The sequence below is a fragment of the Myxine glutinosa genome, chromosome 14 (genome assembly GCF_964187855.1).
Source record: "Myxine glutinosa chromosome 14, kmMyxGlut1.1, whole genome shotgun sequence".
NCBI classification, from domain to species: Eukaryota; Metazoa; Chordata; class Myxini; order Myxiniformes; family Myxinidae; genus Myxine; species Myxine glutinosa.
Window position 1 is genome coordinate 42,794,576 of NC_136274.1, and position 14,361 is coordinate 42,808,936.

The 14,361-nt window shown below is 47.4% G+C and overlaps 1 protein-coding gene across 2 annotated transcripts in view; it reads right to left on the reverse strand.

Annotated features, from left to right (window-relative positions):
• Window positions 1-5,996, reverse strand: part of LOC137439719 (KH homology domain-containing protein 4) — a 35,049-nt gene extending 29,053 nt beyond the window's left edge. The window contains exon 1 of one of the 2 annotated variants that reach the window (XR_013621368.1): window positions 5,770-5,991. Coding sequence is in view for 1 of the 2 variants with exons in the window: in XM_068135757.2 (XP_067991858.2) it covers window positions 5,770-5,795 (26 nt within the window). In the remaining variant the exon portion in view is untranslated. Of the gene's footprint in view, window positions 1-5,769 lie in introns of both variants that reach the window. The other variant, XM_068135757.2, reaches the window with a different exon arrangement.
• Between the last annotated feature and the right edge of the window lie 8,365 nt (window positions 5,997-14,361).

The following is a 14,361-nucleotide window of genomic DNA, read 5'->3' on the forward strand; positions in this document are numbered from 1 at the left end:
CGTTATTTCTTCAATTTGGTTTCCCAATCGCTCACCCTGAGCATCCATCCGGTTCCCCAACCGCTCACCCAATCGCTCATTATCAGCCCTCGTTTCCTCCCTCATTTTCTCGCTATTCTGGGCCATAAGGGCCTTCATTTGTATCCAAAACGAGTTCAAATCCATCGGGGGCGCTGCCACGGTCGCTGGCGCGGTGATCAGCGAGGCGCCATTTTGCGCGCCCGCTTCTTCGTGCGTGACGGCGCTATTTTGCGAACCTGCCGCCCTCACTGCTTCGCTCTCCTCCTGTCCCTCATTTTGGTCCTGGATCGACCCTACCTCACTCTCCCCTACCGGACCCCAGCCGTCTTGATCCGCCATAGCGCGACTTGCAAAATTCGAGTTTCGTAAAACAAAACAAATTTCGGCCGCTCCAAATTTTGACCAAATTTTTTTTTTTTCCTCTATTCGTTTTTTTCTTTTTTCTTCAAAATTTGGTCGGGCCTCGAATCCCACTCCTGACACCAATTGTTACTGATACGACTTTGATGGTATGGTGGGCCGAGCGGGATGGCCGCCGTATCCGTACAAGTTACCCGATTGTGCCCGAATGTTAACTAATCGCGCTACGCTGGTTCAATAGGAAAGAGAAGACACCCGGCTGGGTTATAATGACACAATACGACACCAGGGTTTCGATTCTCAAGTATATTCGTACGGAAAAAGGTTAGATTACAGGGGCTAGAGGTATATTACAGGAAGACAGGCACTTAGACACACTCTTATATTATCCCCGGACAGACGACAGACACACGGGACAAAATGCTGACTCACACGGGGGTTGATGAAAAGGGGAGGCAGGTCGCGATGGCTCAGGTGCACCTGGCTCAGGGACAGAATCACGTACGGTGGTGTCCAGAGATGCGTGAAGGTATCACAGCGCTTGTGGGTCGCGACTTTGGTCTCAAGCTGGGGAGGTCGCTCAGCGCTCGGGAGGGTGGCGTCTTTTCCTTCCAAGCTCGGGGCGCATCTCTCTTCACGTCCGGCGCGGGGCCGCGTATATATCCGGCGGGGAGTGACACGCCCTCGGCTCGTTAGCGCCGCCCCAGATGGCATCGGCCCATGGCTTCTCATTGGGTGCGGGGGTTACCGGCTCCGCCCTTGACGAGGGGCCGACAGGGAGCCCCTTCGTGGTAACCCCGTGGAGCGCGTGGTCAATGGTGGCTAACCGAGCCGGAAGGAGGACGCCCACTCCCCATGCCGTCACCGCGCCGCCCCCCTCTTTTGTTGTTGTTGTTGTAGTTGGCGCTTCTTCATGGGGAAGAGATGCGGAGAGGTATGGGGAGGTCCTAAACTTCCTAACAGGTGCCATATAATCACATTCTGGTGCAACGAAGAGTCATAATTAATGGAAACAAGTCCTTAACTGACATAGATTAAGAATAACTAGCAAGATGTCCTATAATTGTCTACGTGTGGTGCGGGGGACCTGGGCACGACATTTAATGGGGGGATGAAGGGGAAGATCGGCTCTAATGGGTGTTGTTTACAGACAATGGGACTAGGGAATGGGGTAAGGGAGAGTTGGGGAGTATCGGAGAAAATAGGGGAATATTTACAAGCGGATATGGAGGCCAAATTCCATATTCGCAACAATATATATATATATATATATATATATATATATATATATATATATATATATAAATAAAAATAATAATGGGGCTTGTGAATGCACAGGGAAAGGTGTGTGTGTGTGTGTATGTGTGTGTGTGTGTGTGTGTGTGTGTGTGTGTGTGTGTGTGTGTGTGTGTGTGTGTGTGTGTGTGTGTGTGTGTATATATCTGTCAGTCATTGGTTGTTATCTCCATATGCAGGTTTCAGAAAGTGGAATGGGGCCCTCTCAAGTCTCAAAGTATCCACCTCCATGTGTGCGTGTGTTTATGTGTGTCTGCATGTGCGTATGTGTGTTGCTGTTGTTGGCTGTTATCTCCACACATGGGGGGGGGGGGGGGGGGGGGGGGGGGTTCAGGGGTTGTTTATATTAACAAGAAATGGTACGAACTCGGTACTTCTTATCCATGGATATTTCCTGTATTATTGCGAGTCCGATTTGCATCCAGGAACACATCAATTAAGGTAAACCATTAGGAAATTGCTACTCTTTGTTTAAATGCAAAATACCATCCCCCAACGAGTGACACACTCAAAGAGGGCACAAGACCGTCCATCATCCAAAAACAGTGCTGACACGGTGCTTCTCCACCGCCGAGTATGCCTGCTGCCCAGTCTGGAAGTGGTCCACACACGGCAGGAAACTGGATCTTGTCCTACATGAAAGCTGCAGCATCATCACCAGTTGATTGAACCAGCCATGATCCAACACCTGCAAGTCTTGACTGGTATCACACCACCTGACATCAGGAGAACGGCCGCCAGCCAAGCCGAAAGGACCAAGCAGACTGATGATAACAGACACTTCCTCTATGACAACAACCTGATATCTAGTTGATTGCGCTCAAGAAAAAGACTTCTGCTCTTCCACCGAGCCACTCGAAGAAGCCCCAAGGACCACTCACACAAGGCTGTGGCAACAGCGACTGAACAAGCCAGAAAACACCTTGAGGCTCAACATCCTCTCTCTCTACTCCCCCACAGCCCCCCCCTCCCTCCTTCCTCCAGCAGAGGAACCCTCGGTTGGAACCCAAAGCGGCTGGACCATCCAGAAGTCACTATATATTGCCTGCATACCAAAGTTGGCAAATGTAAGGCCGGCATGGTCAAACGAGGATATGCACAACGCCCCGATACCTGTGACTGTGGGGAAAGGCAGACCATGGCCAACCTGTTAATCTGCCCCCTACTGCCCACACCAAACAGCCCCAACAATTTAGTTCAGGCAAACAACATTGCCCTCCAATGTGCCCGGGACTGGAGGGACTGCATTTGATGTTATGCCAAAACACGAAAAGAAGAACTATTCATGAAACAAATTTGCACAAGAAATCATACAAACGGTTGCCTTCATTTGATACCCCAGAATAATCAAATTTAAGACCCAACTATGCTCAGATGGCCTCTCAGAGCATTTATACCCCCAAAGCTTCCAGGGGCATACGTCAGTACGTCACCCCCAGACTCTGGCATGGCAGACTACTATTCACTTTGCTCAACAAATCACACATATCTGCTTTAAAACAATGAAAACACTGCAATATATCTCTGTGCTCAACTCCCAGTTGAAGCTGCTGTTTGTTTTTTCCGACCCTGTCACTATCTGAAATGAACAGAGTTTTGGGAGACCTTTGTCATCCACTATTTTAACCATGCCACGTATTGCCGCCGTCTTCCATTCTTAACCACAATCCTTTCTACCCCAGTTAACCCAACTCTGGTACTTGCAGGTCTCTCTTTCCTACCCTCCTCTTTTCCTGTTTCATTATTCCCCTGCTTATTATGTCAAATAATATGTTAACTTGAGTGAACTCCATTCAATGTACAATGTGTGCCGAGTGGGTTCATCAAAAATGTAGTGGTTTGAGAGGGTCATTAACCAGTGTGGCAGCTACATTCAAGTGTAAGGTGTGCACAGAGGGAGCTGCAGATGGAGGAAATGTTGAGTTGGATCTTGGAGACGGCGTGAAGCTGGAAGGTGTGAAAACATTTTGCTACCTCGGAGACATGCTGAATGGAGAAGGTGGATCAGACTCGGCAATGGTTGCTGGAGTGAGATGTGCATGGAAGAAGTTTCGGGAACTGAGTGGCGTGCTGATGAGGAGGGGAGTGTCATTGAAGCTGAAGGGAAAGGTGTATGCTGCATGTGTGAGAAGTGTTATGATTTATGGGAGCGAGACATGGGTAATGAACGTAGAGCAGCAACGAAGGTTGGAAAGGGTGGAAATGCGAATGGTTTGGTGGATGTGCGGAGTATCGTTGAGAGAGAGGAAGACAAATGATGAATTGCGAAAGATGATGGGAATAGAGCCTGTGATGGATGCTGTGAAGAGGAACAGGTTGAGATGGTTTGGTCATGTGTTGAGGAAGGATGAAAGTGACTGGTTGAGAAGAGTGATGGAAATGATTGCAGAAGGAAGTAGAGGATGTGGAAGACCGAGAAAGACTCGGCTAAAGATGGTGGAAGAAGAAATGCGGGCAAGGGGGTTAACAAGGGGAGATGCAAAAAATAGGGCAAAATGGAGAAGAATGTGGACCTGCAACCACACAATGGGGGGCCTGCAACCGCACAATGGGGGGCCTGCAACCGCACAATGGGGGCCTGCAACCGCACAATGGGGGCCTGCAACCGCACAATGGGGGCCTGCAACCGCACAATGGGGGCCTGCAACCGCACAATGGGGGCCTGCAACCGCACAATGGGGGCCTGCAACCGCACAATGGGGGCCTGCAACCGCACAATGGGGGCCTGCAACCGCACAATGGGGGCCTGCAACCGCACAATGGGGGCCTGCAACCGCACAATGGGGGCCTGCAACCGCACAATGGGGGCCTGCAACCGCACAATGGGGGCCTGCAACCGCACAATGGGGGCCTGCAACCGCACAATGGGATCCTGAAACCACACAATGGGGACCTGCAACCGCACAATGGGATCCTGAAACCGCACATTGGGGGCCTGCAACCGCACAATGGGGGCCTGCAACCGCACAATGGGGGCCTGCAACCGCACAATGGGGGCCTGCAACCACACAATGGGGGCCTGCAACCACACAATGGGGGCCTGCAACCACACAATGGGGGCCTGCAACCACACAATGGGGGCCTGCAAGCACACAATGGGGGCCTGCAACCGCACAATGGGTTGACACAATGACAATGACACCCGTATTCTTTTCCTTCAGACCTGGTCACCTTGACCGAGGGGAAAAAACCAGATAGTACATATTGTGTACCACAGCACAGAACAAGAAAACGGTGCTTTGTGTTAAACCAATTCAATAAATAAAGAAACATTTATTAAAGGACATCAGAGCATCAGAGCAGTTTTGTGTTCACATCAAATGCAACCATATGTCATTGTGTGCTCAGGCTCGCCAACAGGTGCTCGATTCCACACACCATCCAACACGAGATGAGTGACGTCATCAAAGTAGATTGCACTTGCAGTGATTACCAACCGCAGCACAGTCACCACACGTTCTATAAACAAAACCTCAACGTACGATTCACCATTCAATCACTGCCTCCGAGTGCAAATACGACTCGAGCATAGTATGTTACAGTAAACAAAGCGTGGTAGAACGATGGGGTTTGTGGGTGAATTTCACAAGGGAAGTCATCAAGACAAGAGCAATCGACATTTCGATTCCACACGGGCCTCGATCACACAGAACGAGAAGGGAATCTGACAAACAATACCCAAACCGTTAGATATTCGAGATTAACTATAAGTATAAGATCTAGCAAAGTGAGGGACCAATCAAAGGAATCCATTGCGGACATTTCGCAAAAGAGCTGTATGGGATGAGTTTATCGAAAAGTGTTTTTTTTTTTTATTTCTGAAGAGACATCGCTGAAGAATCGTTCTCACGGAGCAAAGATGGCGGCGCTTGTCGTCAGAGCGGAAGTGATGTTTTTCCACGTTCCACATCGAGGGTTTTCCCTTCCGGTTACGAACAAACACCTAATGTCGCCGTCTACCTCACTGCCTTAGTGTCAACGATACTGCCTCAGATTGATTCGCCGGTAATATTAAAGCGACTTTTTCCACACAATTATTATTCGTTCACCATCATTATTGCATCCGAACAATCGCGGGGAAAAAAAACTTACGTAGCGGCCTTTGCCGCAGGCAGCATGGCGGAATCCCGGAGAAACTTGCGGATGTCTTGCGCTCTCCTCACCCAACACAGATCACAAACGCGCCGTCGCTTTGTGTTACACCGAAGCACAAGCTAAAGACCGCAACGCAAACGATAATCGCGTCATAACTACTGCGCGCCCTTCACAAATGTATCGCCTCCGACGACATTCAGCGTCATTGCGTCATGGCGTAGAGTGATGCAATCACGTAACTCCTTTCCCTTTTCCACGGCGCTTTCAAATCTGGGAGGCATTTGCGCAACATAAGAACTCCGAGCAGAAGACTATGTGCGATAAGGATTCCGTATGGAAACAATCACAGGAGGCCCATTGTCCTGCAGCTGATCAAAGAGAAATCTCCACCAAAACTAGAGATCGAGAGTTTATAGGACACAGGTTGGATAAATTAGATCCCACGGGGTCCTGATGCCTTCAATGTCACGTTACTTATTGTTGACTTAATGACCTCAACGCTCACCCATCTACTTATTACGGTCAAGCGAAGCCGTGCGTTGTACGTTGGACGTTGGTTAAACTGGAGCGAAACGGTGGGGCAAAAACTTCCCTTCTATCTATTACGTACATGCTATGCCAGGCCAATGAAAGAAGACAACTGAGGCAGATTTGAAAGATGTTCAACAAGCAACCAACAGCAATCTTTATTTCACACAAGGAAGGCAATCATCAAAGCACATATTTACAAGCAAGCAAAGTCAGAACGTACAGAAGAGCAGATTTACCCGTAGCACGTATTTCCCTTATACAGACATTGCGTCATCATTCATTGCGAGAAGGAGATGAGAATAAATGAGGAGAAAGAAGCAGAACAGAGTTTGGGGGGAGGTGGCTCCTCCCTTACTTCAGACTACCAGGTAGGGCTGTGTCAGTCCAAATGTGTGGGGCCGTAATAAGCAGTCCAAACCTCGCTAACTCCAAGGCGTCCGGCCAAAAATGGCGGTTATTTATGGCCCGCGTGGGAATGATGGGATGCGAGACGTTTAGCTGAACGGAACACACGGGTTTATTCCGAAACCACAAAACATGCAAACACGACAGTAAATGGATAACCAATAACGATTTAATGAAAATAAAACACGGAATAAAAATGAAATGTGAGGTAAACAAAAACTAAATTCTGATTTTGAAACGTCTCCAATCAGTCACAAATACAAACACAGGGTAAATTGGAATAAAATAAAACCCCTTTTTGTGCCGGCACTTACAGTCACGTGAAAAAGTAAGTACACCCCATGTAAAGTTTTGACTTTTTCAACATATGTCAACATACAGCTATTTGATCTTCATTTGATAGATAAAGGTTTTTACTTTTTGCAACATGCCAAGTCCATTGTATAATAACAAATATCATGAAACATTTACATTTTGTAGTCCATTGTATAATTTAAATAAACACAAATGCAAATTTCGCATGTGGAAAAAGGAAGTGCACCCCATGAAATGTTTTTAATCTTTTTAACATATGTGGACATATCAATATTTGATCTTCATTTAAACAGTATCTATAGATAAAGGTGATTTATTGAACAAAAAACAATGAAAGATTGACTTTGCAATCATTTATTCAACAAAAAATTAACAGAGATGCCATTTCCTTCTGTGGAAAAAGTAAGTACACCCTTGGCTCTAATAGGTGGTATTGCCCCCTTTGGCAGAAACAACCTCAAGTAGGCATTTCTTATAACTGTCTACCAGTCTCTGACATCGACTGGGACGAATTTTTGCCCACTCCTCCATGCAGAATTATTTCAGCTGTCGGATGTTTGAGGGGTTTCTTGCATGCACAGCTCGTTACAAATCCCCTCACAACATCCCGATGGGATTTAGATCCCGACTTTGACTTGGCCATTCCAGAACCCTCCATTTCTTTCTTTTCAGCCATTCCTTGGTGGATTTACTGGTATGTTTAGGGTCATTGTCATGTTGCAGGGTCCACCTTCGGTTGAGCTTCAACTTTCTGACAGATGGCCTCACATTATCCTCAAGCACCCTCTGGTACAATGAAGAATTCATAGTGGATTCTATGATGGTGAGCTTCCGAGGCCCTGAGGCAGCAAAGCTGCCCCAAACCATAATATTTCCACCACCATGCTATACAGTTGGTATCAGGTTCTTGTGGTCAAATGCTGTCTTTGGTTTTTGCCAAACATGTCTTCTGGTACTGTGGCCAAATAGCTCTACCTTTGACTCATCTGTCTAGAGCACATTGTTCCAGAAGTGCAGGTCTTTGCCAAGGTGTTCATTGGCAAACTTTGGTCTTGCCCTGATGTTCTTTCTGGACAGTAAAGGTTTCCTCCTGGCACACCTCCCATGTAGATCAAATTTGTGCAGCCTCTTTCTAATGGTAGACTCGTGCACTTTGACATCAACAGTGGCAAGAGCTACCTGTAGGTCCCGTGATGACATTCTGGGGTTCTTGACTTCTTTCAGCATCTTGCGGTCTGCTCTCGGGCTGAACTTGCTGGGGCGGCCTGGCCTGAACAAGTTGGCAGTTGTTTGGAATCTTCTCCACTTGTAGATGATCTTCCGGACAGTCGAATGATTGATTTCAAATTGTTTGGAGATCTTTTTAAATCCCTTCCCAGACTCGTAGGCATCTATAACGTTCTTTCTGAAGGCCTCAGAGAGCTCTTTTGATCTAGGCATGGTGATGCCGCACACTTCAACAACAAAGAGCAAACCAAACTAAATGTCTGAGGTTTAAATAAGACAGGTTCCTCCAAGATCCTCTCTAACGATGTTCTAATCATTTGCACCTGAGCTGGTGCACCTGATTCTAATTTTAGGTATTTGAAGTAGTGATAAATGTAGGGGTGTACTTACTTTTTCCACATGCGAAATTTGCATTTATGTTTATTTAAATTATACAATGGACTACAAAATGTAAATGTTTCATGATATTTGTTATATTGTATCACCTTTATCTATCAATATTGTTGAAATGAAGATCAAATAGCTGTATGTTGAAATATGTTGAAAAAGTCAAAACTTTACATGGGGTGTACTTACTTTTTCACGTGACTGTATCTTTTGGCCCAAATGGCTCCTCTTTGTAAGAGCAGCGGTGGCGGTGGCCAAGTTCAATCCTCTCACGCCGGAGCGCACAAGGTGGCGCCGGCCGACGAATGTAAAGACACCCAGAGCAGTGAAGATGGCCTCCTTCGCTACCAAAGAGTCTGCGAGCCAAAACCTCCCTCAAAATGCCGACGCAGCAAAAGCTCCTCGCTCTCCAAAGCGCGCCCAACTTAGTCAGCAGTGAGATCGAAAAGCAAAGATGATGCAGCCTTCTTGTCCAAGCTCAAAAACGATCGTCTCTCTCCTCAGCTCTCGTGACGTCACCCCCGACCAATCGTGAAGCTCCTTCCAAATCGCCTCATGCTCTGCCCATGTCATCTGGGCCAATCACGTCCCTCGGGGGCGTGGCCTGCCGGCTCTTTCTCCACGTCCCACTCCATGGGCGTGGCCTTTTGCCGCAAGTATTCATGTGAGCGGGCTTACTTGCCATGAGCATTCATAGGGTCGGCTTAGCTTGGCTTGTATGGTTTTAAATGGCCAGCAGATGCTGTAAAATGTTTGGGATTGATCACAGGGGGAATCACACACTGGGGAAATTATCCTTGAACGCTCTGCTGCTTGAAGCGGAACGTTCTCCTGCATGAAGCGAGCGGGCGGGCGTGCAACCCGCCTCCTCAGCCATGCAATGTCCTCCCGGGTTCGGCACGAGACTGCGATGCAACCAATGTTTGGATCAGAAGGGAGAGAGGGTCGAGGGCGAAGGTGGCGAAAGGAGTAAGCAGTCGAGGGAAAGGAATCATGAGGCAACAGAGGCAAGAGGTCAGACTGTGAGAGAGAAAGAACAACCAGTAACTAAGCAGGAAGGAAGCCAAAAACGAGAAGAAGAAAATGTCGGCTTGCCTGTCCGTTTATCAGCCGTCCTGTGACGTCAGCTCTCTCTCTCTCTCCCAATCGGTGCGTCACTTCTTGCTCGCCCCTCGCGTCCTCCAATCCGAGGGAAGCTTCTTGCCTCGCCCCTAGCCAAGCACCAGTCCTTCCTTACTTTGCCAATCGGCGACCTGATTCTTACTCACCCTTTTCCTTGACCAATTGCTGCCCCTCTGAGCGTGTCTATTGCCTGCCTGCTCCATATTTCATCGCCATGGAGTCGTAATGCGCGGCCGCTTCCTGCCTGTTCTCCCGGTAAGTTTTATTGTTATTGTGGCGGAGGGGGGGATTTAAGTAGTGTTTGTGTGGTGTAACCATGGGGCCTAACTAATGTCTATGGTGCGTTGCCATACGGGTCACATGGAAGATCACAGGTTTGACACATAGGGGAATTAACATAATCCCTACTCTATCTATCACAAAGCCATCCTCGTATGACCACAAATATACACTTAATCCGACAAACAAACTTATTACAGGTGAGGTTCCCTATCACGACAGTCGAAGCACCTACCGATGCAGATCTACCTGGATCTATATATGCCCTACCCAAAATTCATAACAATATGCATGTGTACGTACATATGCGTGTGTGTGTGTATGTATATATCTGTGTGTGTGTGTGTGTGTGTGTGTGTGTGTGTGTGTGTGTGTGTCTGGTCATAAACCCTAACATAACATTTGCTTTACAAACGTTCGCACCCTTCCCCCCCTCACTTTTCTCTCTTTTAGAATCCCCCCCCCCCCACCCCCTCCTCTCTCTCTCTGTCCCCCTCCTCACTCCCCCCTCTCTCCTAATAAAGTGCAACACTCTCCTCCCACCCTTCTTTCTCTCTCCCCAATTCCCCACCTCCCCCCTCGGCCCCCACTTCTCTTAGTATTCCTGTCAGCAAAGCGATGGGTGGTACTTGCTAGTACGTAATAATTATTGTAATTGTTATTTGCCCCCATACATTGATTGATCCTGATCGACTCAACGAGAGGAGTTTGTATGTAGTAAATCACGTGTATACTGGAACAGACATCAGTGTGCTTCAATACGATGTTCTCGGATATTTTGAGGCAATGAACAAGCACACATGGTAACTGGGATTTGAGCCTTGGTTACCTACATATTCACAGGATTGTTAAACAGGTGTTGGTGACATTTTATTGGGCATTCTTTTTGGGTGGCTCTCCCATGGTAAAAAAAACCTAGAAGGGCACTCGGTAGAGCACATACCTCGGCCAGGCTGAACAGTTTACGTTTTGTATCCCACTGATATAGACCGGATCTGAATCCAGACCTGAACCAAAATCAAATAGGTTTGTTCTTGTCATCTACCCAACTCATCCACCTAGTTTTGTCATAACACTCAATGAAGTGTCATAACACTTCAACAATATCTCTCCGTTCTCAAGACCGAACTCTCTTATCTGTCTCCCTCTTCCAAATCCTGGTGGCGTCTGGTCAAATCTGTTTCTGGTGTTTGTTCCCCCTCCATCACCTCAAACGGCTACACGGCTGACTCCGCACGTGAAAAAGCTGAATGCCTCAACTCTGTGTTTGCCTCTAAATCTTGTGTCCCAAACCCATCCCTCTCTGTACCCACCGTACCCAGTCGTACCCAGCTGCTCCTGGACTTTATGTCCTTTCCTCCTGACAAGGTGGAAAAGTTTCTGTCAACCCTCGACTCTGATTCTGCAACTGGACCTGACGGCATCAGCCCATGGGTCCTAAAATCCTGTTCTTCCGCTCTTTCACTCCCTCTCTCTGTCCTCTTCACCCTCTCTTTTGCTCAAGGTCATCTGCCATCTGCTTGGAAATCAGCCAACATCACCGCTTTGCACAAAAAAGGTGCAAAAACAGATCCTAGCAACTACAGACCAATCAGCCTTCTCCCAATTATCAGCAAAATCATGGAATCCATCATTGCTTCGGATATGAAATCTTTCCTCTTCTCCAATGGCTTGATCTCTGATCATCAATTTGGTTTCAGACGTGGTCACTTTACTCTGGACATGCTGCTTCTGCTTTCTCAACAATGGATGGAGGTCCTCAATGCCAAACAGGAAATTAGAGCTGTCTCCCTTGACATATCACGTGCCTTCGATATGGTCTGGCACCCCGCTCTGCTCACCAAACACTCCTCCTTTGGTATCCATGGAAATCTCCACGCATGGCTGGCGGACTTCCTCTCTAGTCGTAGTCAGCGTGTGGCCCTGAATGGGTTTCTCTCATCTCCTCTTCCTGTTCAGGCTGGAGTTCCCCAAGGCAGTGTTCTGGGCCTTGTGCTTTTTCTGGTCTTCATCAATGATCTCTCTGACTCTCTTGAAAATCCTCTCTATCTCTTTGCTGATGACTCTACTCTCTGTCACTCCATTCCTCATCCCTCAGATTGGCAGTCTGCAGCCTCCTCACTCTCTGCAGACCTGGACAAAATCGCAGACTGGGCAATCAAGTGGAACATGTCTTTCAATCCTGACAAATCTCACACTCTTACGATGTCTCTCCGAAAATACCGACTGGACAACCCTCCCATCCACTTTCTGAATAATCCTCTCCAAGAAGTTCTGTCACTCAAGCTTTTGGGTCTCACTATCTGCCATGATCTTTCCTGGGAAAACCACATTTCAAATCTGGCCTCCAAAGCCAGTCGCCGACTGGGCATCCTCTGTCGTGCGAAGTCCTTCCTTGGCACACCTGAGCTCCTCACCACATACAAGGCTTTCATCCACAGCTCAAGGGAATACTGCTCTCCCCTCTGGGCTGGTGCTCCTGCCTCACACCTAGCTCGTCTTCACGTTGTTGAAACCAAAGCGTTCAGAATCATTGGAACCTCCCGCGATGAAGCTAACTCCGAGGGCCTTTCACTCACTCACCGCAGGCAGGTTGGTGGTCTTTCCGTCTTCTACCGACTCCTCTCTGGCCTTGCCCCCCCAGCTCTCTCTGGGCTGTCCCCCAAATATTCCTACAGGTCGCACAAGATCTGCCTTCAACCCTCTTATGGTTAAACTGCCAAAATCAAGACTCTCTGCTCACCTTCACTCCTTCATTCCTCTTTTCTCCCACCTCTGGAACAAACTCCCTCACTCTCTTCAATCCCACTCCACCCTCCAGGTCTTTAAAACAGCTGTTCACCACCATCTCTTAACTTCCCCCATCCAAAACCTTGATCTTTTCTATCCCCGCTAATTTCACCCCAAATCTACTTTTTTGAAATACCAACTTCTGTCCTGGAAGTCCTTGGTGTCCTTGTGTTTTATACTTCTCCCACCCCCCCCCCCCCCCTTCCCACGCCTCCTCCCCCCAAGCCCTCTCCCTCCCACACATCTCCCTGCTCTCAAATGTTGTGTTTGTGTGCTTCCCCTTCTCTCCCCATCTTGTTTTCCGCTCCCTCCTTTTATATATTTTGTTTGTCTGTTTGATTTGTTTGTGAAATAAATGTTAGCTCTTTAACGAGCCTCGATTCAGTATACAAAAAAAAACAAAAAAAACACATCCACAACTTTTTGAAATATCGTGCTAAATATCGTTTTGGGCCTCTCAATGGTGAAGAATCACTTTTAAAATTCTCGTATCCAGATCCGGATCTTCATCAAAATCCAATAATTTCGTCCTGTCCATCAAGTTTCATCCGTATGTGTCCACAACTTTTTGAGGTATCCTGTTTACAGAAAAACAGACTTGTTGTGTTGTGTTGGATTGGAACAGAAAAAAGTGTTGAAAACATGACTGGAGGTACCGCCCACCTTTAGTGGTGGATGTAACAAGAAACAAACAAGTGATTCATGTCAGATGACATCAAGACCCACAAAAGTCTGCACTGTCTGCACACATAACATCATATAATGTACATACAGCACTATTTCATCATGCTATAATTCGAGAGAGGTGTCTGTTTGTGTGTTTGACTTGTATGTACTCCTGAACTGTTGGACAGAATTAGTTGAAAACAGGTGGTTGTACTCGGGGGAGGGGTTGGCTGTGCACGGGCGGCTTTTAGGGGGTTAAAATAAATTAACAGTCCAAGGGGTTGAGGCTAAGGGGATGACCCCAATTCTCTCCGTAACTATTTTCTGGGGTACCAGTAACTAACCCGTCCGTAATTCTGGGGGAATTCACCCATCCATCCATCCATCCATCCATAAGGACGGGATCTTTGCTTGTTGGATAAAACAATACAATGTTCATGAGATTCTAAAATCCAAGGCATCTACGAGCATCCTTTGGACATCTTATGTCCTACTCTCTGTGAAGGAAACGTGGGATCTTTAATGCTGGTGAACAGGACTCTGGTCTAATGTCCCACCCAACAGATTACATACTCCCATCCAACGGGTGAAACACCAAGGTAACAGTTTATACTTGGGATGGGAATTCAACCGAGACTAAACAGTTCAAATGCCGATACGCTACCTCTGAGCTATGCTGTCAGACCAATCTTCTCCATTACATCTTGGCATTTGGGTATCTGTGTGAATAGTACAGCTCCCGAGGCCATTTGGCAAACAAGGGGTTGCACTTCAATCAATCAGGATGAGGCTTTACTTTCTTAGGTCCCTACATGGCCCGTGGCAGTCCACTTGTAAGAATGTACAACTCTGGGCGGTTCTTGGGTT